Here is a 26,339-nt window from a genome sequence, read left to right on the forward strand (position 1 = left end):
TCGACGACCAAGGTAAGCGAAACAAGGTAAGTGACCAAGCTCTCTGCGGCTGTTAATCGTGGGGGAACAACAGGAATACAGCGATGTCAATTCACCGTCTGTTTCCGCTCAAACCAGGACCAAGCCTTGAACTGGATTCCTCAAGGTGAGCTTCAGTGGCGCCCTTGGTATGGCGCGAATGCCATGCGACTTGACCTGATGTCCGCAAATTTGCTTCTATTGAAGAAGAGGTGACAGTGCGAGGTGGTGATTCATCCCTCAGCATGTAGAGTACATCTGTAATAATATCCGAATGTGCTGGCATCTGCCCACCACCTGGACTGCTGTCTTACGATGTTGTGATCGAGCTACACGAGGACTGCCGAACCTACATGTCGCTCAAAATCGATATCAAGCTCACTGACCCTCCTTCTTTAGGGTATGCTTGGCCTTAGAACCAAGGGCGCACCGCGTCTGTCGTCACATCTATTGCGTGGGTATATCGTGGTGGTACCATTCCCAATTGAAGGTAACCCGCTAGGGATATGGGCTTACAAGCGAATCCGGGAGAATGTCCCGTCTTTGAAAAAGGGCAGACATATTGATGCTTGGGCTTGCCTATTTGTCGCACTGAGCTGACCAGGCTGGATTCGCTGTCTGTGGCGCTGTCTGTGGCAGAAAGTGGCGTTGTGTGCAGCGACCATTGGTGGCTCCCAGTCGACAAAGGGAACCCTGCTCATTTGAGGAGTACAGGACCAGACCAGCCTTTATCTAGGCGAACAAGCAACGGAGCAGCCGCCAATGTGATCCATTATAGATTTCAAAATGAGCAACCGTCACATTCGAGAAGTACTCCCTCACCAGAGCGGCCGAACAACGACTGCACGCCTTTCGCCCAAGATCAGACGAGCACAGTGCTTCAAGAAGCTAAGCAAGTGTTGCCCGGAAACTCCCCCAATACTAACCGCCAGGAGGTTTGCTTTTTGCCTTTCTTTGGTTGCGACGTGGCCTTCCGGGTGCCGCTCCGTATTGTGTGACTGAGCCTCGGGCTTGCTGTTCTCAGGGCTTCTGACAAATTCAACCTACAGACCTGTTGACCAAGTTTGGTTAAAGGGGTCGTTATTTGGTTCCCGGAGATGTACAGCGTGTACGAGCTTAACTTGGTGCAGTCGCATTACAAAGATATTCAGCTAACATTCCCAATGCGGATATTGAACAAGGCTATATAGACCCACTCATCTGGCCGAGATAGAGACGGACTCTTTTGTCACCTTCTGCGATCCTCGTCGGAAGAAATCCCAACAGAGAGGATGCGCTCTGTGAACTTCTCGATGGGTATCATGAGTGCAGGCTTCGACCAGGGACCCCAACGTTGAGGCTTCGTCAGCCTCCATTCACATTACTTCTTCCCTCCAGCATCTAGGCCACGGAGAATCATGCGACCTGGCCCCCAGGCACCACCGGCATCACCCTTGAAATATGCAATGTCCGTCGCGCTCCCTTCATGAGACGCCTAGTGACCACGGCGCAGGAGAATCAGCCGCATTTGTTGACCCTTTGGGCAACGACAAATCCTCCAAGTCTTCAAAATATTGTGGAGGATAACACTGGCGGACATATTCGACTAAGCTGGAGACGTATGACACGCTGACTGGACAATTGACCACAGCAGTCAAGATGTGCAGCTCCTTCATCGCAGTTCGTTTGCGAGGGAGGCGACCAGGGGGGAAAAGTTACTGCAAGCGCCCACAGGCTGCTCATTCGAGGTTACCTCATCACCGGGCCCAAAAGAGCAGAGACTACCCACAAATGGCAGCCGACCAACTGGTCGGGTTGGAGAAGCAACCGAAGTCTTCAGCATGTCCTATTTCCGGGCTGTTTGATCCGGGGGAATTGGTCGACTGTAGTTGCGGACACAGTATGCAATGACTAAGAGCCATCAATGCCTGGCGGCGCAGCTTCGGCATTTCTAAGCTGCTCTCGCCAAGTTCTTCAGATCAGGTTTGTCAACAAGGGCCCTCGCTTCTCTGCGCTTCTTTCTCTCTGGCTTAGCTAATTCCGAATGATTACCTACTGTTTGCCAGCGACTCAGGTCTGCTGGTGACACTATGCCTGCCCAGGAAAGTACACGGCAAGTTTGATTGAAGATAATGACGAGCGTCTGACCTAAGCCGTTGGGGCGCAGCAATCACAAACCTTCCACTCGCCCTCGTATCTCCGCCCGAACCTCTTGCCCGCCAACTGGGAAAGGAATACACCACGGTTCGAGCCGAGCGTGGATTTGGATTCCCATGGGACTCGAGCGCTCTGGGCGTCTCGGTGGGTTTTCCGTGGGCCAATACGCTTATGTCATTGTCCGGGATAACCTCGATAGATGCATACGATTTTCTGCATCAAGCTACAGGCGCTTGTCTTTCTGGGCTTTAGTCTCCGCGTTCAGGTTCCCACCAGCCGTCAGCTGGTGCCTCTTCCGAGAGAAAAACGGTTGTCTATGGTCCATCAGGCTCAAGAGCGCATTGAAGACTCTCCTGAAACCCTCCCCAGCCTCCAATAGCATTGCAAAGCTGCCCTGCAATTATAGGTTTAGTCCTAACACCACCGCTCCAGGAATTGGCGCCTCGTGGTGTCTAGACCTTGAGGGCTTTGGAGGATTTGCAAGAGCTTCCATCGCTATCCAAATGCTCAGCTAAGTATTCGGAAATCGTTATAGAACGACCTACCGCCTTCTCGCCCGTCTCCATCATGGATTGCCTCCTTCAAAACAGCCGTTGCGACACCTCGCCCGAAAGATGGCCACCACTCTCGTGTATCAGCATTCCCTGGTGGTCGACATCGCCCATCAGCTCTATCAAAGGTCTATGTCCAAGGATAAGCGTTCACCAGATCAGCCGGCACCCTTCAAGGGCGAATTCTCCTTCGTCAACAAGGATGCTGGCAACATTGACTCCAAAGATCACAATGCCGCTGTATCCTGGCATGTGATGAACCGCTACGAGCGATGGAAGAAGCAGGAGCAAGCGAAAAAGCTACGAGCTTCTGCCAATGTTCCCGTGGGGCCACTCTCCCCTCCTTCACAACAGCCACAACAGTCGCAAACCCCGCTGCCGACGGCGCAGCAGCTGCTGCTGCAATCGCACCCGCAACCACAGTCTGTACGTCAAGTTTCATTTGAGAATCCTAACAAGAGGGCCCGGTTGACACGCACCACGCAGTCCAGAGCTATTACCCTGGCCACTCCGTTCGGGTTTGACCCATGGATGACCGAGCAGCCCCTTCAGCTTGGCTATCCAGGAATCAGCTCTGGTCAGGCGTCAAGTAGCGGACTGCAAACGTCGACTACGTCGACGCCGTCCACGCACTCGAGCATGATTGAAGATGATCTTGGGTCAGTGCTGAGCTCTATCACCAAGCCACTGAACTCGAGTGCAAGCCCATTCGAAGCAGCTTCCCTAGCCATGACTCCACTGGTGAACAACCTCATAGGCTTCGCATACGAAGTCTTCATCCCTCAAAGCTGGCCCAGGGAATCAGACAAGGACGAGGGTTCATACGAGGTCGCCAGGAGCTGGGAGGATGCAGCTCTAATCAACCAGGATGTTTGCTATGCCAATGCGTATCTGAGCCTTCTTGCAGCTGCGATGGGCGTACTGACTGAAGATGAAAGTCTGGCATATCAATCCCGATATTTTCAGGGGCAGGCTATGGCAGAGTTGAGGCAGCGGGTGGCTCGGCCTGGCTCGCAGGATCTGGCAACCCTCAAAGCCATTCTGAAGCTCTTCTCGTCCGAAACTCTAGTTGACAACACCTCGGTGGCACGCATGCATCTCAAAATGCTGCGGAATCTCGTCAACGCAGCCGGCGGAGTGATTTTGATGGATGCGTGGTTTCGCGAGGACCTTCTCTCCTGCGATTGCTACTTTGCACTCAAGTATGAAACTCGCCCCCTTTTTCCCGCCTCGGAATGGACACCCGGGCCCCTAAGTCAGCCATGGAAGGCGCGGTTGCTATCGGCAGGGGTTTTCGGAGATCACGCCGCCACGATCGATCCGCTGGTCGAGCATCCTATCATGAAAGCGGTGATTACTGACTTGCGAGAACTTTTCAAAGCGCAAGAGTACACCCAAATCCATGATGTCCCGAGCGACGACCAGCTGCTGAGATGGAAACAACTACGCAAGTTCGACTGCATCTCCCGTCTAGCAGATCACTACGTGAATGTAGCGATATACCCTCACCTGTTCCAGCGACCACTGACCCAGGCTTATATGTGCATTGCGATGGCGTTGATGACTGCCATGGTCTTGGGTTCTCCGGAACCGGTGCGATTTGGGCTCAAGCTCATTACTGACCTGCGCAGGAAGCTCACCGACAGCGCGTCAGAGGATAACGCTACGCAGTTCCGCCGGCTTCGACTGTGGGCACTGTACGTGGGATCTTTGGCGGAAAGGGTGCACCCCGTCAGCAGCGCTGCGGACGAGGGGTGGTTCCACGAAGAGTATCAGAGTCTAGCCAGCGGCATGGGCGTGGCTGGGTGGGACGACACCAAGAAAGTGGTTAGGCAATTCCTGTTCTCGGACAAACTTCATCAAGAGATCGAATCTGGGAGAGCCCATCGGATGGTCGATGCCAGGCAAGGACTTTACTCTGCGTCTGGCTGCAGCTGGCGAGAGCCATGGTCAGACACGAATCTGGTCGGCCCGGAAGCCGACGAGCATGTTGGCGGGTCGGCGTCTGCAGGCAAACGGCGAGCAGACGCTGATTAATCCGGGGACCTCTGGCTTTCCTGAACGGTCTCAAGTCTTGGATTCACGTCGAGATGCCAACCTGGACGCCCAGCGTGCAGATGCATTAGCCTCGTGCTACATATGCACTTGGCGGCATATCTGGGAATGGGGAACATGGTTGGCCGGCACTATTTGCCAAAATGGTTCTAGGGGCATGAAGGAGCGCAGATGGCCCTCCTCTGTGCCAGCTGTACATATGCAGGTGGGAGGGGCCTGGAAATGAAATGGATTGGAATGGGAATGGAAAGAGGAAGAGGAAAGGGAGGCAGGGGAAGAAGAGAGGAGCACGAAGAAGAAGAAGAAGAGGAGGAGGAGGAGGAAGAGGGATGTTTTATGTCCAAGCACGAATTGATACCCTATACAGTACTCGCAAGCCGGATCTAAAAATAAGTGGCACGATCTGATACGAAATATTACATCTCAAGACTGTTCAATAGAGCGTCGAAGCGGGGCGCTATAGGGAATATGACTGAAAATATAGGATGAATGACAGTGTACACCATGACTAAAGGTAAACAATATACTTGTTGCGGATGAAGGGCTGCCTTCGACCTAATAGTGCATCACTGGACTTTTGCCAGACCGTGCCAACTTGTTCTTAAATCTGGCTCGCTCGGTGTTCTACTTGTTTACTGGGGTATTCTTGGTGTCATGCCGCTCCGACGATTTCGCTCCTCGAGGCTCCGCTTAACCTTCCCTCGGGCCTCTGTAGGCGTTGGGAACGACGGAGCGAGGGAGCTAAAGCTATTACTGCGGTGACTGCGGTTCCCTGCCGTCCTAATCGTCAGACTCCCGACCGACTCCCACCACACCTCATTCATTCTCCCTCTCATGGGAGCCTGTCGTTCCCGATTTGGCTGGCTTGTTCAATGCGGCCAGCTCCATGGCTGCTGCTGCCCTCGTCAAACCGGCTAATCTCCAGCCGGCCAACGAAACTATCACAGACTTGCCTGCTTCGCGCAGTCCAGCGTCGCCGTGTCCATAGTGGCGCGAAGGCCGATCCAAATCCAACATGGGATCCTAAGGAGCTATCCCGGGTCTCGCAAGAGACGGGTGCCTTAATCTTCCATCTGACCTCGGACAATCCGTTCCTCAACCTGTCGATAGAGCACTTCCTGCTCACCAAATCTCATCCAGACTCACGCATCCTTCTGTTCTACACCAACAGACCCTGTGTGGTCGTTGGCCGCAACCAAAACCCATGGCTCGAGGTGGACCTGAAGAGACTACAAGAGGGGCTACCTATTGAAAAGCAGTCGGTGGACGCACCCCAAAGAGCAGGTCAGCAATATCCTTCCGCCACGGGGCCTCGACTCAACCAGAGCAATGCGTCGCCAGAAGTCGTGCCGATCGACCTCGTCCGCCGCCGTAGCGGAGGCGGTACTGTCTTCCACGACTCGGGAAACCTGAACTACTCCGTCATCATCCCGAACACCAAAGCGTTCAAGAGGAGCACCCATGCTGAGATGGTAGTGCGGGGTCTCGAAAGCCTTGCGCGTGCAGGACCTAAACCCTCCTCATCGGCAGGTGTCCCAGGCGGGAGATACAACTTCAGCTCGGTCCGGGTCAACGAGCGCAACGACATCGTCATGCAACAACCTGGCGGGGTCGAGTGGTTAAAGGTCAGCGGCAGCGCGTACAAATTAACTCGGGACCGCGCCCTGCACCACGGCACTTTGCTCTACTCCAGCCCGTACATGGACAGAATCTCCGAGCTGCTGAGAAGTCCCGGCCGAGGCCTCATTAGTGCCAAGGGGGTAGAGAGCGTGCGGAGCAAAGTCGGGAATCTGGCGTGGACACCGGATCCGCGTGAGCGAGCGGTGATCCGAGCAGAGATTACGGAAGCCATCACACGGGAATTCTGGAAGATGTATGGTGGAGGTGACAACAAGGCTCGCAAACCCGGGGTGGACGAGATCACCATTGCAGCCAGTTGTCCTGCATCCTCCTCCTCCAACGGTTGGTGCAATGAGAATAATTCCGCGATAGCAAGCGGCATGCAAGAACTCACCTCGGCGTCCTGGGTCTTTGAACAGACCCCGCGATTCGAATTCGCCAGCGGCATGCTCGAGAACCACGAGATCGGACTGTCTGCGAATCGCGGCGTCCTGAAATCCCTCGCGTTGCGCAGTCCTGCAGGCCCCGGCCCGGAGCGGAGTGGAAATGGTGGGATGGTCTGGACAACGCGGACGTTACGCTTCGAGGGGCAGGATCAGGAGAGGAAGGTCACGGGGATGGAAAAGACGATGCACGGGCCGCACGAGGGGGAAGCGGTGGATGAAGTCAAGATGCACGACGTGAAGAGTTGGAGAGACTTGCTCACGGAAGACGAAGAGCCCCCGGCGGCGGCGAATAATGTGCCGAATGCTCTCGTCCAGAGACTTGAAGCAGTATTTCCCCGATTCCAATCTAAATCTAAATCTGGCCGTTGAAGCTCATCCATCGGTCATTCTCTCACTCACTCACTCTCCCTCCCTCCATCAACCAATGAATAAAGAAAGCCATTCGAATTCTTGGAACACAAACATTTAGAAAACCTTCTTCAAATTCAACTCGCTTGCTTTTAAAATGTCCTCTTATTGATCTTCTTCCTCGGAGCAATGTTGTACGTGATCTCCCTCCCTCTCCCTCACCCCCCCTCCGAGCCGTTCCTGAAGGCTATTACATATCAGCTCTCTCATAGCATCTGTTTCCTGAATTGGTCTCTGTAAATAGATAGAGAGATGCATAGATATGTAAATAGTATCGTCCTTTTTGCATTCTTCATAAAAATAGATCGTTAGTGTACACAGATATACACGACGCATGTTGCCCGTTGGTCACGTTGTGGTCTGGGTATACCATCCACGCAGCTGTTCCGACTCCCGCTGCGCTATGAGCCTGTGGTAAACACCTCCATCCATATATCTAGTTGCAAACTGATCCTCAGCATAAGTCCGGAGCGCCAAGTCTCTCCTTGAACGTCAGATTTCTCAATGGGCCTCCCTCGAGTGGTTTTCGACTTTTGCGTTGCAGACGTCGCCAGGGCAGAAAATTCAAATCCCCTCAAATACCTCCTCTGCTTTCTCGATCCTGATATCTCCTTCCTGTCCCGGTAGTCGGCGGCGTCCAAATGTAGGGTTGAGCATCATCCAACCACTTGCCCTTGAGAGAGGAACCGCGCCGCAATAGTCGAGTCATTTGCCTCTAGATCAACACGGTTCGCGAGAGATAGATTGAGAAGATCGAAGCATAACTACAGAAGATGTTCGTTCAGAGCGCTCACTGAGAGAAGGATTCGGCGTAAACCTCATCACGTCTCGTCAGCCACTTCATAGTGATTCGCCATGCTGGCGGATGACGGTGAGGATAAGACCACGTCGCAACGAGAGTGGGTCGCATCTGACATGGGCACGGAAGAGGAAGCACAAGCTCAACAAAGGCCAATGCAATGCGTTTCCGGTTGGTGTTGTTCGAAGACGACACTGGACACACATATGACTTCCGGTCGCTTTCTGTGTTGGGGGTGTCATCTTGGCCTCTGCCGTGAAGCTCTCAGCCCTTTTTTGTTCAGACGAGGTTCTTGCGCTTTTGTTAAGCCATCCCAAAGACTAAATCGTGCCCTCCACTTCCCACCGCATTCGGATCGAATAAATCCCATCCTGCCACGAACCCCTCCGCACTCGCCGACCTTGTATCGCTCACGCTGAACTCCTCCCAATTCAAAGTGCCGACATCAAAGGCCGGTAAGCCGTCGCCTTCAAGACCTGAACGACTACCGAAGCGCAGCTTATCAAGCTGGGCAGGTCCAGGGTAGAGGAGGCGCGTGAGTTCTGCGTCTTGGGCAGGGCCGAACGATGAGAGTGAAGGCGGACGGTTCGAAAAGACAGATTCCAATAGTGGTCCTAGGAGGCGCTCATACACGCCAGCATAGTTGGATACCTCGTTCCACCCCTGCGCGGCTAGAGCGAGGAAATTTGCGGTAAAGACTTTTGTCATTTCAAAGATTTGTTGGGCGTTGAAGCGTGAGGAGATGGCGTCAAACCCGTGGCGGAGGCAGAAAAGAACGACCATACTGTTTTCAAGCACGTGGTGTGCAATCAGCCACGAGCGCCGATAGAAACCACTTAGAATGTGGTCGCGTAGGGATTTGGCGCTGGAGCAGGCAGCTTCGAATGCCACCATGAGACTTCTAGGGCCTGGTAAGGGCACTCGAGGTGATGGACGGTGCAGATTGGTCAAGCCATGGGCAAGTGTGAATTCTGTCAGCTCATGGCCGTCGTTATAGTCTTCGTACCACGCCTGTAGACGTCTTTCCATCGAGACAAGCCAGTCTTCCCACGACTGTCCAGGTTCGAGCGGCTTGCCCTGGAAATGCACCTCTGTCATGGCGCTCTGCAACCGACGGAAGTGAACCCATCGTAACATGTGGATTTTAGTCTCTGCACCTGTGGGGTCGATGCCGGTGGGATGGATATGCCTGTCATCGAGAATCGAGGGGAAATGAGCGTCAATGGTTTGGTCAGGGATGGAGAGGGGTCGTTGTAATGCCGAACAGATGGCGCGATCGAAGTTGTACGCCGACCAGAAGAGACGCCGGCGAAGATCGAGAGTCAGTGGGTCAAAATTCAGAGCTTCTGGCGCTTCACGATGGAGGCCAAGTTCTAAGCATGCGCGCATGGCAGCCCCGGTTAACATCCAGACATTTGCAAGACGGGGGTTAATGGATGCATATTGGAGAACCATCAGGGTGACTTGGATCCCGGCCAGGTCGGAGGGGATTTTGGCCTTATCAGATAGATGTTGGATGCCTTCCTCGAAGAGAGAGCCAGAAAAGACCATGTGCTTAGCCTCGTGGCCTGTTTTGGCGCTGCCCAATGTCGCCGAGATGGAGAGCATGAGGTATATGATGAGAAAATCAAAGGATGGGGGGACAGCGCGATGCTTCTCAGGTAATTCATGTAGAGTCTTGATGACCCGTTCGAGCTGCTGCCATAGTGAAGGAGCATGTAAAACCGGATAAATTGGATAGACCCTGGTCATGTATTTCTTGATGAGGCTTCGCAGGATGGGAGTCGGAATGGACTTTAGCATGGCACAGCTGACTTCGTGGCTAGCGCGTGAGATGGATTTTCGGCGCGCTTCTCGGGGGGATCCTGATGCTATGGCGGTTGACGGAGTCAGGCTCATGCGGACTCTGGATATGAGATCGGTGATTCCGGGGCCGGTTGGGAGAATCGCAAAGATCATGGCCTGCAACTCGCCGCAACTCATGACCTCATCTCGAATGGTGTCTCTCGGGGCGGCTGGCGGCGAGATCATGTCGATGTTGAGGGTCAATTTGGGCGTGTCTTCTGGCTTGGTGGTGGGCAGGTCGATAATGGGCAATGTGGGATCCTCAATGGGAATGCCATCGTTGGTGGGCATTCCGGCGAGAATGTCCGAGGCATTGAGTTCTTCCAGGTGGCCATTGCGGGCGAGTTCACCCTCGACCTTTGCGATTTCGGATTCCAGGTGCTGGACGATGCTTCGGGGGATGGTGGGGTCTTGGTCCTTGGAACTGAAGCCGGTACATTCAGACTTTGCAGCGATGCATTGCCCGCAGGGGATGGCGCGATCACACTTGATTTTCCTCCGACGACAACGGGCGCACGAGAGGACGGAGCGACGACACTCGCTCATGGTGGAGAGTGGATGGCGGAGAAGTTCAGGGCATTGAGACTGCAGGTGTTGTGGTTGATTGGGAAGGGTGGCGAGAGTGACGGCGACCGGTCGGCCTTCGCATCACACCCATCGGGTGATGGAGGTGACTGAATTAGCCGACGAATATGAGAGATGATGATGGTGATGACGAGGATAATGATGGCGCTGGTAGCATTAATAAGAGAGGTGTTGATGGTGGTGATGACGGTTGGTGAGGAGGAGGAGAGAGGAGGGGATGAGACATCCTCTTTCGGAGATGCTTGGCTGGCTCACTGGGGACTCGGTAGTGTCTGGCTGGCCGAATCGGGGGAGGAGGCGAAGTGGTATTACTTAGGCATGTCGAAGTAGCCTTGGTGGGTTGGTAGGGTTTGGTAAAGGGTTGGTGGTGGTGGTGGTGGTGGTGGTGGTGGTGGTGGTGGTGGTGGAAGGGCGCAGGATGGCGACGGTGATTTTCCCTTATCGCAACCCACAGCGAGGCAAGAGCCAGCAATGGCCAACAGCCAGGAGCCATTGAGCCCCCCGCCAGACTGCCCACTTTCCTCTTCTCGTCGGTCGCCTATCCTGCCTATCGTCCTCCTTGTCTTGCCCGTCTTGCCCGTCCTGCCCGTCCTGCCCGTCCTTGATCCCGGCAACTGGACGAACCAAGGGCGCATCCCCAGTACCCAGTACGAAGGCCTCTGCAAGTCTGCAGCTTGAAATTCCCTCTTCCTCCTCCCACCTCGGCTAAATGCGGCCCTCACTCCCCCTCCTCCCATCTCCTCGAGTTTCCTCTCCTCACCTTGAAAAATGCGTCCCGAGAATGGCTGTTGACTGAAGGGTGAAATAGGTTTTGGGGGTTTCTATACTGGCCCGGCCTTTGATGCAAGGCTGTGTTACCAAAGCGCACATGTCCTTGGTTGTATACTGCTTGAATACCCGCCACCACGGACTTGGTCGGTCGCAATAGCACAACATGGACATGGACCACGCGACCATCTCCGAAGCAGATCTGACACGTCTGCTGCCCACCTGTCAAAGATGCCGTCGTCTGAGGAGGAAGTGCGACACCAATCTGCCTGCCTGTCGTCTGTGTCAGAAGGGCAAAGCTGAGTGTACTTTTTTCGATCATGCTTTGCAACAGACTTTGCCCCGAAGGTCAGTGTGCCACCAAAAAGAAAAAGGAAAAATAAATAAATAAAGAAAAACAAAAGAACAAGGTCTGACGGGACTCCAAAGCTACGTCCATTCACTGCTGACCCGGCTGGGTCGCCTGCGCGCTGTTCAAGCCTCTGTCAATGGCACAAGTGAGCCGCTGAGTGCCTTTAAGCTGCCTCACCATGAACGAAACACTTCCACAACATCCGCCAACCTTGACCCTCCCCCCAATGACTGGGGCACTTATACCAGCGATCTATCTTTCGACAAACATTTCATCATCGAGCATGCCAATCCAACATGTTGGCAGTTCCTGGGCAGCAGCTCGCCTTACGCGCTGGTGGTCGAAGTCCTCGTTCATGCTCAGGCGAAGCTCGGTTCCATGGTCCACCATCCAGACTATGCCGGCCCTGAGTTCTGGCTCAATGCGCAGAGTACAGAAGTCGCCGAGCCGCTGCAGCCCAGGGCTACTCCATCGCGGGCTGAGATCCAGATGCTCATCAACTTGTACATGTCCACCACCAATACTCTGATGACCTTTTTCGATCCCGAAGACATGACCTACGAGATTGACACTTATTTGCGTCACCATGGTTCAAATGTCAAGTATCTTACTGGCAAGGACGCCCATCAATTTTTCCGCGTCGCCATGATCTGTGCCATTGCTTCGGCGAATAAGGCGAGGCATCACTCTGTGTATGACACCGAATCAATGGCGTACTACGCCGAAGGTCTACAATGTGTCGAAGAGGTAACTTCAGATGTCTCTCCAGATGCTCTCCAAGCGCTCCTCCTCCTCATTCTATTTACCCTGTTTCAGCCCAGAAAAGGTGACATCTGGAAATTGTTGGATTTTGCCTGCCGTTTGAGCGTGGAGCTCAATTATCACACCGAGACCAATGACGAATACGAAGATGAGAAAAGTCGGAAGAAACGTCGGGGCATCTTTTGGGGGCTATATTGTATCGAGCGGACAATGGGGCAGCACCTTGGTCGGCCTTCGGATTTGACAGAAGAAATCATCACTGCTGAATATCCTGCGTCGTTGAATGAGGCCGCGATGGCCGATCCAGACACGCTGCAGATTCTTCTGACTTCACACTACTACCGACTGACATATCTGCGCTCAGAGATCTTCCGCGAATTATACCTTCCCGCCGTTGCACCAACTCTACCCCGGATGTGGTATGAGCAAAGTGTCGAATCCATGTTGGCGTGGCGGCGCGAACTCCAGTTCATCGAGACCACACCCGGCATGGGCAGCATGACATGCGAGACGGGCTTTGATACTTCAATCTGTTTCCTGTTCCAGCCTCTCTTGTTACGAGCACTGGCAGCAACCAAAGACTCGATGCTCGGGCCCGAAATCACCGAGGTCATCCCGCGCGAGAGCTATCATTCTGCCGTGAAGGTCGTCGAATTCTACAACAAGCTCTTCCGAGGCGCTGAAGGCACTCCATGGGGAATGTATCCTATCACCATGATTTCGGCCCACTACATTCATCAAGCCACCATCATCATTATGGCCCACTGCCTGTTGGCCATTGATGGACGATTACCTGTCGTGAGTTTCTCGAGGGAGCTCAGTGGCGACGCAGAAGGCCCAGTGGACTTTAGTGGAATCCATGAGATATCCGGGACGTGCTTGATCTTGTTGAACACTCTATCCAAGAAATGGGCCGGCATGGTGGGTATCTTGGACATCTACAAAAGCCTCCAAGCAAAGGTGTTACCCATCATGATGCGGAGCGGGCTGGGTTGAAGGTTGGGCTATTCTTCGGCAAGGGGCCTCCAGGCCACCAACGCGCCGTGTGGCAACCGAGATTTTGAGAGGGTTGGGGCCCTGGGCCGCCTGGGTAATCGTTGTGCCTATCACCGAACTCAAGCTTCTCATCTCCAGTGGCAACTCCAACTCTAAGTCTAACGAATTGCAGTTGGGCGGGCCATGAAAATATCCGCATAGGTCTCAATTAGGCAAGAGAGTTTACAAACGTGGAAATGCATGTTGGACGGCGGAAGCCATACGTCTATTCGCCCAACATCGACATCGACCCGCTGGCAGATCTACTTTGGCGCAATGAAGCCGGCTGACAGCAGAAGGCGGAATTAGGGTCTGTACAGAGTGCCTTTCTGGTTTAGGATCAGCCCGACCCTGTCGCCTGGAAATCGCCCTGGCACGCGTCAACGAGCCTTCCTTCTCAGCCTCATGAATATAACCAAAGCACAAACATTGATACATCTTCAGCTGCGCTTTGTTGCGCGCCCCTGACATCGTCTGGATTTTCTACTTGATCACTAGGAGGAGCTGTCACACAAAGGATGCCGGAAAACATGAGTGAGACAAACAGGATGTCTTCACAAACTATTCTGACAAGGCCCCGACATGTATCAGATCAAACAATCATCTGTCGAACGACAAACAATCCGACGTTGACGTCTGGAGAGCCACTTAGGTCCTCACCACCTAGGTCCTCAACATATAGGTCCTTACCACCTTGGTCCTCACCACCTAGGGTCCTCAGCTTTAAAGTTCTGAATCCAAAGTTCGCCGCGCCTTCCCAAGCAAAGGATAAATCGGTCACGCTGAAAGGTCCCCAAGATTTGCGACCAGAAATCTCTTAAATAAGCCAGCTTTTCGCATTTCTAAGTCGCTTTTCCTCCGGACAGAAACTACATTCAGAATGAAGCTCGCAACAGTCCAGGCCGACTCTCCACTTTGTGAGGATCGTCAAGGAAGACATATAACTACCAAAAAAACAACAACCCAAACGTCAAATACGGGCGCCAATAGAAGACTAAAAGGTTCGTGCCTATCAGGCTCGGTGGTTTCGGCAACATGGTCAGCTAAAACTGTGATTAGGAAGCATCATCATCAACAAGTCTAGATCAATGATCACTCTTAAAATCACGTCTCCATCAAGTTCCTCACAACGAATCACGGCGTCTCCTCGCAAGCCTGGTCGTCAACAGATATCAATGATGCATAACAGACCACATCTTCGACCACGCAAACATGGAGATAGAGGACTGGGTGCGATGAGCAGCAAATCGGCAACGAGGAAGACTGGGACTGGGACGTTGTTGCGTTTCACGATGAAGGATGGTAAAGCTGTGAAAGCGGAGGTGATTGGGTGAAGCGACTCATGTCTGCCACAGAGAGCTGTTGGTTGTTGGCGAGAATGTTCATACTCGGCTTGAGAGACGTTGCTGAACAGTCCTGGGTGCTTTGTTGGTATGTATTCGAGATTAGCAACTGGGGGATGCTGTTAGGGGAAATGAAGGACCAAAGGACCTAAGGTATTATGTACTTGTACATGTCGATGAGTATGCGCGTGTGGATGCACATGGATGTCGAGGAGACTGGACCAGTCAGAAATCAAGGCAACCCAGTCAATACCTAACTTGGACTTGTAGGTACTTTGTGGCTCCAAGATGGTGTTTTCTGGGGAAAGACTAGGCGACAAGGCAGCAGGATCAGGAGAAACGCAGCCCACCATGGCGTAGGCGCCTCACTAGCCTCTGTAGCCACCACCGGGGGCAGCTGTTTTTGCCGACTCCACCCCCCGGAATGGGCCTAATTCACAGATGGAGCTCGTGCCTCGAGAACCATTTTTGCAGGATCACGTCCCTGGGAACTTTTCTCTTGATTTACTCCGTACATGGCCAGACACTGAGCTTGCCACATTTTCCAATTCTCGCCGACCATGGCGTCGCTTTTCAGCACTTTCTCGAGCTCTCCCTCCCAACCCAACAACAGTGACATCCCGCTGACCACCCGCGAGGCCTTCTCCGGGATATTTGGGTCCATTTCTCTGGCGTGCTGGATCTTCCTGCTCGTGCCGCAGCTGATCGAGAACTACCGCAACGGGTCCGCCGAAGCCATCTCGCTGCTGTTCATCTTTGTGTGGTTCCTGGGCGACATTGCGAACCTCGCGGGCGCGCTGTGGGCGGGGCTGGTGCCCGTGGTGGTTGCGATCGGCGTGTACTTTTGCATCGCGGACGGCGTGCTGATCGGGCAGTGCCTGTACTACGGGATCATGAACAAGAGGAGGGAAGGCCGGGAGTTGCTCCGCAGATCATCTCTGCGCACATCAACCTCGAGTAGTACCGGCGCTGGTGGTGGTGGTGGTGGTGGTGCGAGGTCTACTACGGCCGACGGCGAGGCAAGTGCGCCCCCTGCGCCCGGCCGCGAGCGGCCGAGGGAGGGCAGTTCGGAGGAAGAACCGCTCCTCAAGCGTACCCGTACGAATAGCATGACAATCCCGGGGTCTATGGAGAGGAGGCGAAGCAGTGTCAGTCTGCGACGCCGGCGGAGCAGCTTTGCCGCCCACCACCAGGACCAGCTTGCCAAGATTTTGGAAGAGAGCGACCAGCCTGGCACGAGGCTCTGGTTCAAGAATGCGATGAGCGTGTTGGCTATTGGGGTCGTGGGCGCCGCTGGGTGGGCGTTGGCCTACGAGTCTGGTGCTTGGAAGCCCTCCCCTACGTCGGACGGTTCCGGCTCAGAAGAGATGGCGCCCGGCGCGCAGATACTCGGCTATCTCAGCGCGGTGGCTTACTTGGGCGCCAGGATACCGCAGATCATCAAGAACGCAAGGGATAGGAGTTGCGAAGGTAAAGAGCCCCCCCCCGCCTTCTTCCCACACATGTCTGAGCCAAGACGGGATGTCCATTGTTGCTGTCGTTGATGGATCTTATGCTGATATCCAACTCGCGCCAACTACCCGCAGGTCTCTCGCTCCTCTTCTTCATCCTGTCGCTGATGGGCAACGTTACTTACGGCGCCGGTATCCTCTGCCACTCGACCGATCACAAGTACGTCGTGAAGAACTTGCCGTGGTTGATCGGCAGTTTGGGAACAATGGTCGAGGATATCACCATCTTTATACAATTCCATATGTATAAGGTTCAAGAGGAGGATAACTTAGGGCCACCAGAACATGCAGTGGTTTGAAAAGAGGAGAAAAACAGTCGTGTGTTGTTTTCCGATACGAGACATATTGGCGGATTCATTTTCTGAGCAGGATGGCGCAATCACTGGATACTATGGTTCTCCGGGCACATGGGAGAATGGGCAAGGGCGGTTTGGCCATGGCATCTCGTTGGAGGACTTCTTTCCTTCAGAGAACAGAGCGACACGGTCGGGTGTCATGTGGCGCAAATTCGGACAGGTAATACAATATCCAGATCATGTGGCAGAGAGACGGGAGGCGGAAGATGTTGGGGTCCGGGTAATGTCACTGCGAAGAGATCTACTTGTTAGCGAGAATCTCGCCCTTGGATCTGAGTAAGATTTTATTGTATACCAGTCGTGTACGAGTACGTACCGCTGGGGTCTCGAATTTCCCGTGTCTTCGAAAGGAATTCCCAAATGTGGACAATCCCAGCTGACTCTTTGAGGTGACCTCTGATGGTAAATCGCGATTTGTCTCGTAAGCGAAGTTCTCCGAGATTCTCTCGCATGGAGGCGGGATGTGAATCTGTTTCGGCGGCAGACATGTACCTCGTACTATTCGCTGCGACTTCCGCTACCACAGTGCATGCATGGAGCCTGTGTGCGTGGCAGATGCAGATACGAGCCCTTCCCTTTTTTTTTTTCTTTCTTTCTCTCTCTCTCTCTCTTCTCATCTCGGTAACGCATGACATTTTGAGAAGCCTTTCGCGAGCTGCATATGCATGCTCCGTGGCTGCATATTGGTTGTTTTCCCTCTTCTTCTCATCTTGCTTGCTCATGTGCGAGCTGAAGAATAAGAATTGTTGCATTGATAGGCAGTCGACGCGAGTGTTGGTGGAAGCGACAAATAGGTACGTCATCACATGGATCATTTGTCTTGGTACGGGATGGAATAAGTACTTAGGATGGGATGGGGCGTGCATCGTGCATAATGGCTAATGCTCGGAGCGGGACAGGTGATGATAGACGGGTAGGTGGATAGATGGATGGACATGGAGACAATGAGAGAAAATTGTTTGTTAGGTTCCCAGTTTGTTCGGGAGCGAGAAACTGAGGCACTGCAGGGGCTAAAGGGCCCTGTGATTGGCGTAGACCCGCCCAACCCGGTTCCTGCGCCGAGGCAGTGCGCCAATTAATGCTTGCACCATGCCTCCTTCGGGGCTGCTACTGGCCTGGCTCTGGGCGCCCACTGGGCTCCCCTAAGCTCCGGGGGCACCCCTGTGTGTTTCTGCTCTTTTCGCCTGGCGCCGTACAACTGCAACCCTCTCAGTTGCTTCTACTGGTACATGCTCTCTCTCTCTCTCCAGATTCATTCCTTCATTCACACCTTCACTCACTTAATACTATGTCTCTTGCTCACACCTGACACTTTCCACTTTTCTCTTTCCCATTTTCCCGCTTTCTCACTCATCAGGCTCATCACTCACTTTCAAACCACTCCCCCCATATTTCCCTCGCTTTGTTCCCCCTTTGTCATATTAGCAGCTCTTTTTTTAACCACACCTTTACCGTCCTCCGTACCAAGCGTCAAAAACAGAGTCTTGCCTCCCTTCGCCTCCTCTCGAACCGAAGGTCAAGGGACCCTTACATACACGTGCCCATCGTTTCTCGATCATTGCCGCAGTCGGGCCCTTCATTCGCGACCTTGACGCGCCCTCGAGTAAAATATCCGCACACCTTAGACACTCGCATACGCTCTTTGCGCCGCTCAAGCCTTCCTAGGGTGTAGTCTCAATTGTTTCAACATCTTCGTTCCATTACCCACCTCGAATCCGGGTCCCTCCCTCTTCGTCGGCGCTCCTCAAGATGCGGTCTCTCAGCGTACTCCTTTTCAGCTTGCTCTGTGCATCTGCCGTCTCAGCCGATCCTCTAGACGATGCTATCGCTCTCTTCAAGCGTCAAAATGTACCACTGTCTACTGGCGCTTCCGACTCTAGCAGTTCTATTACATCCCCAACTACCTCTCCCACCACTAGTAATGGCGACTCAACTACTTCTGTTACTGTTACAAGCGATACCACCTCTTCGAGCACCGAGACCACGTCGTCCACAATCACTCTTCCCCCATCCACATCTTCCTCGGTGACTGTCGTCACGACAACATCGACCCGTACGCCTTCCTCGAGTTCCTCCGACAGCAGCTCCTCGGATCAATCCACCTCTACGGAGACGAGCACCTTCACCCCTTCGAGGACTTTGATCACCACAAGTTCGCTTCAAGAGGTCATTACTACAATCACAAGTGTGAGTGCAGGAAGCACCGTGCATCTTACCAGTACAAGTAGCAGCCTCGTCCCAATTACAACCAGTGTTGATCCTGCTTCCCTGACAAATGGAGGCGGCAAAGGCGGCAGTTCCGGCCTCAGTGACACTGCCAAAGCCACCATAGGAGGAGTTGTGGGCGGTGTTGGTGGTGCGTTGTTGCTCGCTGGATTGGCATACACTGCCTGGAGGATTTGGGGCAAGAAGAAGAATCTTCACGACGACGATCTCTACGACCCCAACCTCAACCAAGACAAGCTAAGCGGTACCACGGGATCTGACTCTACGCCCTTCCGTTCCACGTTGGATCAATACCATTCCCCTGGGCCTGTCAATACCGCGTCAAACTTTTAAACAAGCTAGTCCACGGACCAACCCATTGACGATCGTTACGACAGTACTTTGTCTTCAACTTTAAGCGAGATAGAAGCACCATCGGTGGATCTTTCTCCCATCATCAAAATACATGAAAGCAACGCCACATCCGGATCTAGCCGGAAAGGCAAAGGCAGTTTACAGTGAGAGATGCTGCTTCCTGCTTCCAATCCATTAGGGGGCCTAATTCGTGCTGGCTAGCACTTATTTTCAGGAATGTCCTATCTTGTTCGAAGTTGTACATAGGATATGGAAAACCGTGGCTAGGCGTGGTGCGAGGCATTGGCTAGCCAGAATAACAAATTTCCATTTTGTCATGTACCCTCTTTGACCGCTCAATGGCCTCAACGCTGACTCGCGTGACCTGAAGATATGCAGAAGTCTGAGCGTTGTACCTACACGAAGGAAAATATGAAGACTCGAACGGTGAAAACCAGACTCTCGCAGCCCGTGTTCGACCGTCCTGATTATTCCACATACGGCTAGTCTCCCGATTATAAAGTGGCTGTCAAACACGGTCGCGCTCACGCGTCATTTGTTTCTCGAGTCGCAGCTACATTGGTCTGTGACGGGGAACAACCACTCATACCTCGTAACAGACACAACTCGGATTCTTACCAAAGTCCGTTATTCTTGTCACGTTGATTCTCTGAACGTCCACCCACCACCTGCACTACGACACACCACACGTAGAGAGAAGAAGGAAGCAAGAAACAACGAAAGAGGGGAGGATGTTCTTCCTTTCTTCCCCACCGCCGCAACCAAGTCCGTTCTGTGCCTCAACCACTCAACAGTCCCGTGGCCCAAGTTTCTCAAACTCCCACACTCACGACACCACCTACTGGCGGGCTTACACTAGGGGGTACTACGCTCCGCACTCTCCCTCGCCCCTGCGGACGACGAGGAATGCGAACCTGATGCCTTCGCCTCCGCAGGGTAATGGGCTGAAGGGCGGTCATGTCAATAGTCTGTTGAGTTCGTCGCCGCTTAGGTGTGGTCTGTCGGAGCATCATGATGAGAACCGAATGGAGAGCGAGAATGAAGAAGAAATTGACATCTCCACGGGCTTTGGATTTCACACCAATGTACAAGAGACGCCCGCCGGGAAGATGAACCACAACTTCGGAGCACATGGATGGGATGGGCAGCCGTCATTGATCACGCCGCCTGACTCAGGCTCGAATCAGCACTTTGACTCAAACAAATTCCCGGCCGAACAATCGATTTCCACGACATCCCCGTCAATCCTCTCATTCTCCAATCCTTCCCACCTAGCCACCTCCATTGCCTCAACTCTTCACAAGCCTTCACAATGGGAACTGCGCTCTCGATCCTCGAGTCCATCATCCCTCCTAACGAGCCAAACTACCAGGAGTCGAGAACAAAGGAAGTCGAAATTTCTCGATCGCATTCGACGGAGAAGGGATGATGAGAGATCCGAACAAGTCGAGGAGCAGGTATTGAGAATGGATTTCGTCAAAGAAAGGAGGGGGTGGGAGGCAGCAATGGCACAGAGGGCCGCAGCGGAGGCTACGCAACAGGAGGAAATAGAGAGCGATGACGACAATGAAGAAGAACAGGAGCTTAGCCCAACTCAAGAATACGAGGAAGACCTTGAGGTGGATAAATTAGTGAGGCAGTATGAGCGAGAGAATATGCACGTTGTGAGGGATGATGAATTTATGGTTGAAGACGCCGAGGATGAAGAATATGAGCGGCTGTTCAGAGAGATGGAGATCCTCTCACAGCAGTCATACTCTCGTCGGTCGGAAAGTCAGCCTGCATCTCAACTGCAACAACAAGAGCACGAACAAAGGCAGAGTCAACAGGACCAGCACACGAAGCGGACTTCTTTTTTGGGCCGGCCTCCCTCTCAGCAACCACAACAACATGGGAAAGCAGGTAATGATGAAACTATGGACTTGTCTTGATTATCATTAAGATTTTTGTGGGAGTTGTGTGGTACACTCAAATGGGCAGAACAGGCCACTGTCGACCCATGTGTTATCGCTGGTCCAAGGAGGGATGCCGCACAATGCAATACAATGGGACGGTATGGCAGACAGACATGTGCAGGGCAATCAGTGATCTGTACAAGGCATTCGGAGAGAACAACAATTTGGTATTCTTGTACGTCTGGGACATGCACACAGGGTTGCGGACTTGAGCTCTCTCTCTCTCGCGCGCGCGCGCGCGTCACGCTGTTCAGAGATTGGACGCCAGAAATTGCCGTCAAAATATGTACGTACCTAGCTAGGGATGAAGGAAGGCCCGTCGATGGCGGACCCCTCGATATCAAGACTTATACTCAAAGACAGGCTAAGCAAGTTGGTCTGCCTGTGTCTGCCCTCGCGCGTGGAGTCATCGCGCCCTTTTCTCTCGATGTCTCTGATACCTCGCAACGCGTCGAATCCCTTGTGTGTGATGTGGTGAAATCTATCTGTCGAATGCCGTGCTCGTTCAAAGCCTGGCACCAGATTTTCGTATATGTGTAGGTATGTATGTGTGGTATCACGGTCATTACGGAGGATTGCGGCAGCGCTCGGTCTCGAAGCAACTCTACCCAACTCAACTTAAGTGGCCTTCTCCCTGCGCGTGCGCTACGCCATTGCCTTCTACATAGCCAGCTAGACCACAGGTCGTCCACCAGGGGTCTCTCAGCCCATTTCGGCCCAGTCCCGTACTCACTGCGTCGGACACCCGTCGTCGAGGCCCTCGGCACCCTCACCTCCCATTAGGCCACCCAAACCCGGGAGAGGATTGGAGACCAGGTCATCAGGGGGTGCGCCTTCGTTCTGCATCTCCTGCATCTTCTCCCAGATGAACTCACGACACTGGGGATCGTCGTCGCTGTACGTCGCCTCCTCGAATTTGGCGACGATGTCGCGCACGATGACACTCTGGCGCGAGAAGCGTGCGTGTTCGGCCTGCGCGAGTCGAGGCGGCTGGTTCGACTGCAGATAGTCGGGGAACTTCTGCGAGAGCTCCTTCATGGGCTCGTACAGCATGTCCTTGTTGGTCAGCTGCTCCATCATCCCCAAAAACATCTTGGACAGTTCGCTGTCCGACTGCGAGCCGGACTCGGACTCCAGCGCCCGCAGCATCTCGGCCAGCATGTCTTCTTCCGATTTCTGCTGCGACGAGTTCGCCGTCGCCGAAGTTGCCGCCGCCGAGGACGACTCCATCCGCGCCATCGTCTTGCGGATCGTGTCCTCGAATGATGTGGATGGTTGTTTCGTTGAAGCCGTCGCCGACGGTGAGGATGGTGCTGCTGGTGCTCGTGGTGCCTCGGGGCTCCGCGACTTGGATTTGGACTTGGACCCGGACTCGCTCTCCCTCCTCGATGCTTCGGCGTGCGCCATATTACCGACTTGCCCGCCGATGTCCTCCCCTAAGATGGCCTTCAGGAGGTCCTCCGGTTTCACTCCCTCGGCCTCCATTTTCTGCGTGAACTCCTCCAGTTCTCGCCCCATCTTTGAGATATCCTCCGGTGTTGCGGCGCTGGCCGCTGGGTCGAGCGACATCTTGGACATGACGTCGGACATTTCAGCCGTGAGCCGGGCCACGAATTCATCCTCCGTTTCCGAGTCATGAGGACCAGAGGGGATGGGCAGGTCTGGTGGGAGGGCTGATTTCTCAGTGGACGGTCTGCCCGGGCCGGAGGATAAAGGTGCGGGTTCTGAAGGCTGAGATTTTGACTGTTGTTGGGTGGTAGCTGCGGAGAACTGGTCAAGGACATCTAATAACTCGGCACATCAGTATTGGGCGTTTTGATTGGAGAGGGAAAAGAAAAGAAAAGAAAAGAGCTGCGTGTTGTGTGCACCTACCGTCGAGGTCGTCAAAGTCTGGATCTGAATCCTCTTCGATCACTGCTTCGGGAGGCTTTTGACCTGACGAGCCTGGTATGGAAGAGGTTGCTTGCGACTTGGAGTCTGTGGGCTGAGGAGGTTCAGCCATTTTTATAACGGCTATCCCAGCCAAGGGCTATACAGTCGACTGCACTTTGTCTGTCACTGGAAAAGTCGAGGTCGGCGTTTCTGTGTCCGTTCTTTTGACTCAGAGCTGCTGTGGCAGATATTGGTTGAGAAGCGTTTGGAGGCGCTTCAGATGACCCTTGAAGTTGGAATTGTTGGGAAGTGTATTCACGGTAAGAGAGCGAACACAGTCGATATTGATTTTCTGGAGGACCAGTGTGATGCCGGTAGTGAAACTTGGAAGAGAACAAGTGGATTTGTCTTCGAGCCCCGCAAACCGAGGTATGTGGTTTTATAGTCGCCGAGTCGCATGACGGAGGAAGCGAGCTGGTGACGGTGCCTCCAGATATTAGGGATGTTTGACACAATATCTAGTAGTTGGAATTTAGCCTTAACTGCCATAATTGGTAATTGTATGATTATATCTCTAATAATACTAGATCTACCAGGTATCTTCTAACTTCTCTCCCACGTAGTTGTCCATCGACACGCGTTTTCTTCCACCCTCAACGAGACGATCCTAGTGCTCTAGGCAACACTGATTGATTGATAGCAATTCAGCTACCCATCGTGCTACCATTGCCATCTCGAGCCCCTCAAACAACGATAGCTATAAAAAATCTCGCCCATTGATTCCCCTAGCGCACTTCCCTCACGGGCACACCATCACCCAGAGCCCAGCATACCAACCCAGTCATAAGATTTGGTCTCAGGACCACAAGGCCACAACAAAATCGATACGATCCGCATGTATACCGTACTGTGCTTGGCTTGAGGTGGCCAAGGTGGCATGGCCATGATCAGGCGTCCATCTTTGAATGAACGTCGATGCAGTCGTTTGATGGTGTCGCCACCGGAGCGCTGCATAGAACCTAATCCGGACTAGCTTCAACAGCAATGCCCGCTCGGCAGCTTCGAAATCACAATTCCTTTCCAAGCTTCCATCTTTGATGCAACTCTTTCAGCCTGCCTAGTACAGTCGATCTTGCGACTTGGAAATGCTTGATGGTCTCTCTGACGTTGGCGGATGAGGCTGTGATCATATTGCCAACTACGTCAGTCAAAGACTATAGTTGCAGCTCGAGATATATATATACCACTTCCCAACCATGGCCTCAAAGATGAATGTGTCCACAAGTATTTCAATCAAGTCATATCACAATGTATTTTGCTCCACATACTCTCCTTCTCATCACAGCTTCTGCAACAAGTGTCCTCTGCGACTTCCTGGGACCAACCTATCCAACTCCTACGAATCTTGCGGGTAACGGCAGCCATGTCTTCGCTGCCTGGAAGAATCTCAGTTCGACTCTCAATGGATTCATCAGTGATGCAAGCACTAATCTGACGAGTCCTGCTGGATTGAAGAACCTCACATTCTCGGTGGGAATGTTCTCAATCCACGACCCTTCTGCGGCCAGGTCGTTGCAGTTTCACCACACCTCCAGTGAGATCGCCAATTCGTCTACCGGCGTGAAGAAGGTTGACGGAGACAGCATATACCGTGTCGCCAGCATGACCAAGCTTTTCACAACCTTTGCGGGCATGCTTGATCTGGAAGCTGGTGACTGGGACCGTCCGATCACCGACTTTGTTCCAACACTTGCAGCATATGCGGCAGCCAATTCAGCTGAGAATGACTTTGTGGATACCGTCGCATGGAACAAGGTCACACTTGCTGCTCTCGCCAGCCAAATAGCAGGCAATCCGAGAGACGTCTCGCCCTACGACCCTGGCGACTTCCTGTTGCTAGATGGCACCAGTGAGCTGGTGAACTCGTTCGGATTGCCACCCCTCAATCAGAGTGATCCAGTAGCGGTCCCTCCATGTTTGGTCTCTGCGCTATCAGGGAACTTGTCTTGTTCCGGCAATGAATATGCCATTGGCGCCGAAGCGCGACCACCTTTTTTCCTACCTTGGACAAGTCCTGCGTATACGGACTTCGGATTTATGCTACTTGGACTTGCGATAGCGAATATTACCGGCACCTCCATTCACGACGTTTACCGTCAAAGCATCTTCAGTCCACTGGGAATGACTTCCTCATTCTCGAGCGTCCCCGATGCATCCAATTATAACCAATATGTCATCCCTGGAAATGTCACCACAGCAGCATTAACAGCGCCCGGCGCTCCCGAGCTCACCATTCCTTCCGGTGGGATATTTTCTACGATGAACGACCTTGCGAAGTTCGGCACAGCCATTCTCAACGGAACTCTCCTTGACCCTGATCAGACACGCAAATGGATGAAGCCGGTCTCGCACACTGCCATGTTCGAATACTCAGTGGGGAGACCATGGGAAATATACCGCTACACGCATCCTCAGTCCGGACTCGTTACCGACATCTACACCAAGCTGGGCGACTCTGGCTACTACGGCGGATACATAGTGCTCATCCCAGACTTTGATGCAGGTTTCAGTATCATTGGCGCGAGCTCACTGAAAGAGCGATCTCCCTTGACTGCTTTGCTAGCGGACCTTGTCACTGAGAGCATGCTGCCCGCATTGACAGCTCAGGCTGAAGCTGAGGCGAGGAAAAGGTTTGTGGGTACGTATACCGCAGAGGATGACGGCCTCAGCAGCAGGGTGACCTTGGCCACCGATCCACAGGGGAAGCCAGGTTTGGTGATAACCCATTTCGTCAGCAACGGCACGGATGTCCTGCGCAGTGGAGTGATCGGTGAGAGTCCTGTTAGACTCTTACCATCGATATCTGATCGACCTCATGGACGAATGGCATTCAGGACCTCGTCATATCAGGTTCCTGCAGGCGGACTGTTTTCTCGCCAATATAATGCCAATCTGGACTGGCTGACTGGTGATTCGCCAACCTATGGCGGCATTGGTATAGGCCTTTTCATGTTTGATCTCGATGCTAGTGGCAACGCCGTAGCTGTCAGCCCTGCGGCTTGGAGAGTGAGGCTTGTCAAGATTTCTTGAGTTCTCCTCGGGGATGGTATTGCCATCTTGCATCCGCCGACTCCTACCTGTGCTGCTGTGGGCTGGACGGACTTCAGCAAGCAACAAAGCAATTCTTCCAAAAACTAGCCTTCCTTCCTCCTAACTTGAATCTGACGGGCTCTACTTAAACACTGCTTCGCAAACTCTTTGGAGAAGATATCTACGTTTCCATGTGACCAGTCTCTCTTGATGCTGGTCCCTCTCATTCAATGCTTCTGGGGAGCGGGGATA

At 53.2% G+C, this 26,339-nt stretch overlaps 9 protein-coding genes across 9 annotated transcripts; 7 read left to right on the forward strand and 2 right to left on the reverse strand.

Annotated features, from left to right (window-relative positions):
- Positions 1-2,768: 2,768 nt before the first annotated feature.
- On the forward strand, positions 2,769-4,742 carry A1O5_05388 (uncharacterized protein; the record flags this gene model as incomplete). The annotated part of the gene is made up of 1 exon (XM_007745989.1): positions 2,769-4,742. One exon carries the CDS (start codon positions 2,769-2,771, stop codon positions 4,740-4,742), a length of 1,974 nt encoding a protein of 657 aa, XP_007744179.1.
- Positions 4,743-5,632: 890 nt separating this feature from the next.
- On the forward strand, positions 5,633-7,195 carry A1O5_05389 (uncharacterized protein; the record flags this gene model as incomplete). The annotated part of the gene is made up of 1 exon (XM_007745990.1): positions 5,633-7,195. The coding sequence occupies one exon, from the start codon at positions 5,633-5,635 to the stop codon at positions 7,193-7,195; it is 1,563 nt and encodes a 520-aa protein (XP_007744180.1).
- Positions 7,196-8,336: 1,141 nt separating this feature from the next.
- Positions 8,337-10,424, reverse strand: A1O5_05390 (uncharacterized protein; the record flags this gene model as incomplete). The annotated part of the gene is made up of 1 exon (XM_007745991.1): positions 8,337-10,424. The coding sequence occupies one exon, from the start codon at positions 10,422-10,424 to the stop codon at positions 8,337-8,339; it is 2,088 nt and encodes a 695-aa protein (XP_007744181.1).
- Positions 10,425-11,397: 973 nt separating this feature from the next.
- On the forward strand, positions 11,398-13,341 carry A1O5_05391 (uncharacterized protein; the record flags this gene model as incomplete). Its single annotated transcript, XM_007745992.1, has 2 exons — positions 11,398-11,579; positions 11,661-13,341. 2 exons carry the CDS (start codon positions 11,398-11,400, stop codon positions 13,339-13,341), a joined length of 1,863 nt encoding a protein of 620 aa, XP_007744182.1.
- A 1,942-nt stretch (positions 13,342-15,283) lies between these two features.
- Positions 15,284-16,533, forward strand: A1O5_05392 (uncharacterized protein; the record flags this gene model as incomplete). The annotated part of the gene is made up of 2 exons (XM_007745993.1): positions 15,284-16,193; positions 16,310-16,533. 2 exons carry the CDS (start codon positions 15,284-15,286, stop codon positions 16,531-16,533), a joined length of 1,134 nt encoding a protein of 377 aa, XP_007744183.1.
- Positions 16,534-18,339: 1,806 nt separating this feature from the next.
- A1O5_05393 (uncharacterized protein) lies at positions 18,340-19,149 on the forward strand (the record flags this gene model as incomplete). Its single annotated transcript, XM_007745994.1, has 1 exon — positions 18,340-19,149. The coding sequence occupies one exon, from the start codon at positions 18,340-18,342 to the stop codon at positions 19,147-19,149; it is 810 nt and encodes a 269-aa protein (XP_007744184.1).
- A 938-nt stretch (positions 19,150-20,087) lies between these two features.
- On the forward strand, positions 20,088-21,101 carry A1O5_05394 (uncharacterized protein; the record flags this gene model as incomplete). The annotated part of the gene is made up of 1 exon (XM_007745995.1): positions 20,088-21,101. The coding sequence occupies one exon, from the start codon at positions 20,088-20,090 to the stop codon at positions 21,099-21,101; it is 1,014 nt and encodes a 337-aa protein (XP_007744185.1).
- A 753-nt stretch (positions 21,102-21,854) lies between these two features.
- A1O5_05395 (uncharacterized protein) lies at positions 21,855-23,127 on the reverse strand (the record flags this gene model as incomplete). The annotated part of the gene is made up of 2 exons (XM_007745996.1): positions 21,855-22,909; positions 22,998-23,127. The coding sequence occupies 2 exons, from the start codon at positions 23,125-23,127 to the stop codon at positions 21,855-21,857; spliced, it is 1,185 nt and encodes a 394-aa protein (XP_007744186.1).
- Positions 23,128-24,305: 1,178 nt separating this feature from the next.
- Positions 24,306-26,087, forward strand: A1O5_05396 (uncharacterized protein; the record flags this gene model as incomplete). Its single annotated transcript, XM_007745997.1, has 1 exon — positions 24,306-26,087. One exon carries the CDS (start codon positions 24,306-24,308, stop codon positions 26,085-26,087), a length of 1,782 nt encoding a protein of 593 aa, XP_007744187.1.
- Between the last annotated feature and the right edge of the window lie 252 nt (positions 26,088-26,339).

Source organism: Cladophialophora psammophila (genome assembly GCF_000585535.1).
Source record: "Cladophialophora psammophila CBS 110553 chromosome Unknown aczJe-supercont1.7, whole genome shotgun sequence".
NCBI classification, from domain to species: Eukaryota; Fungi; Ascomycota; class Eurotiomycetes; order Chaetothyriales; family Herpotrichiellaceae; genus Cladophialophora; species Cladophialophora psammophila.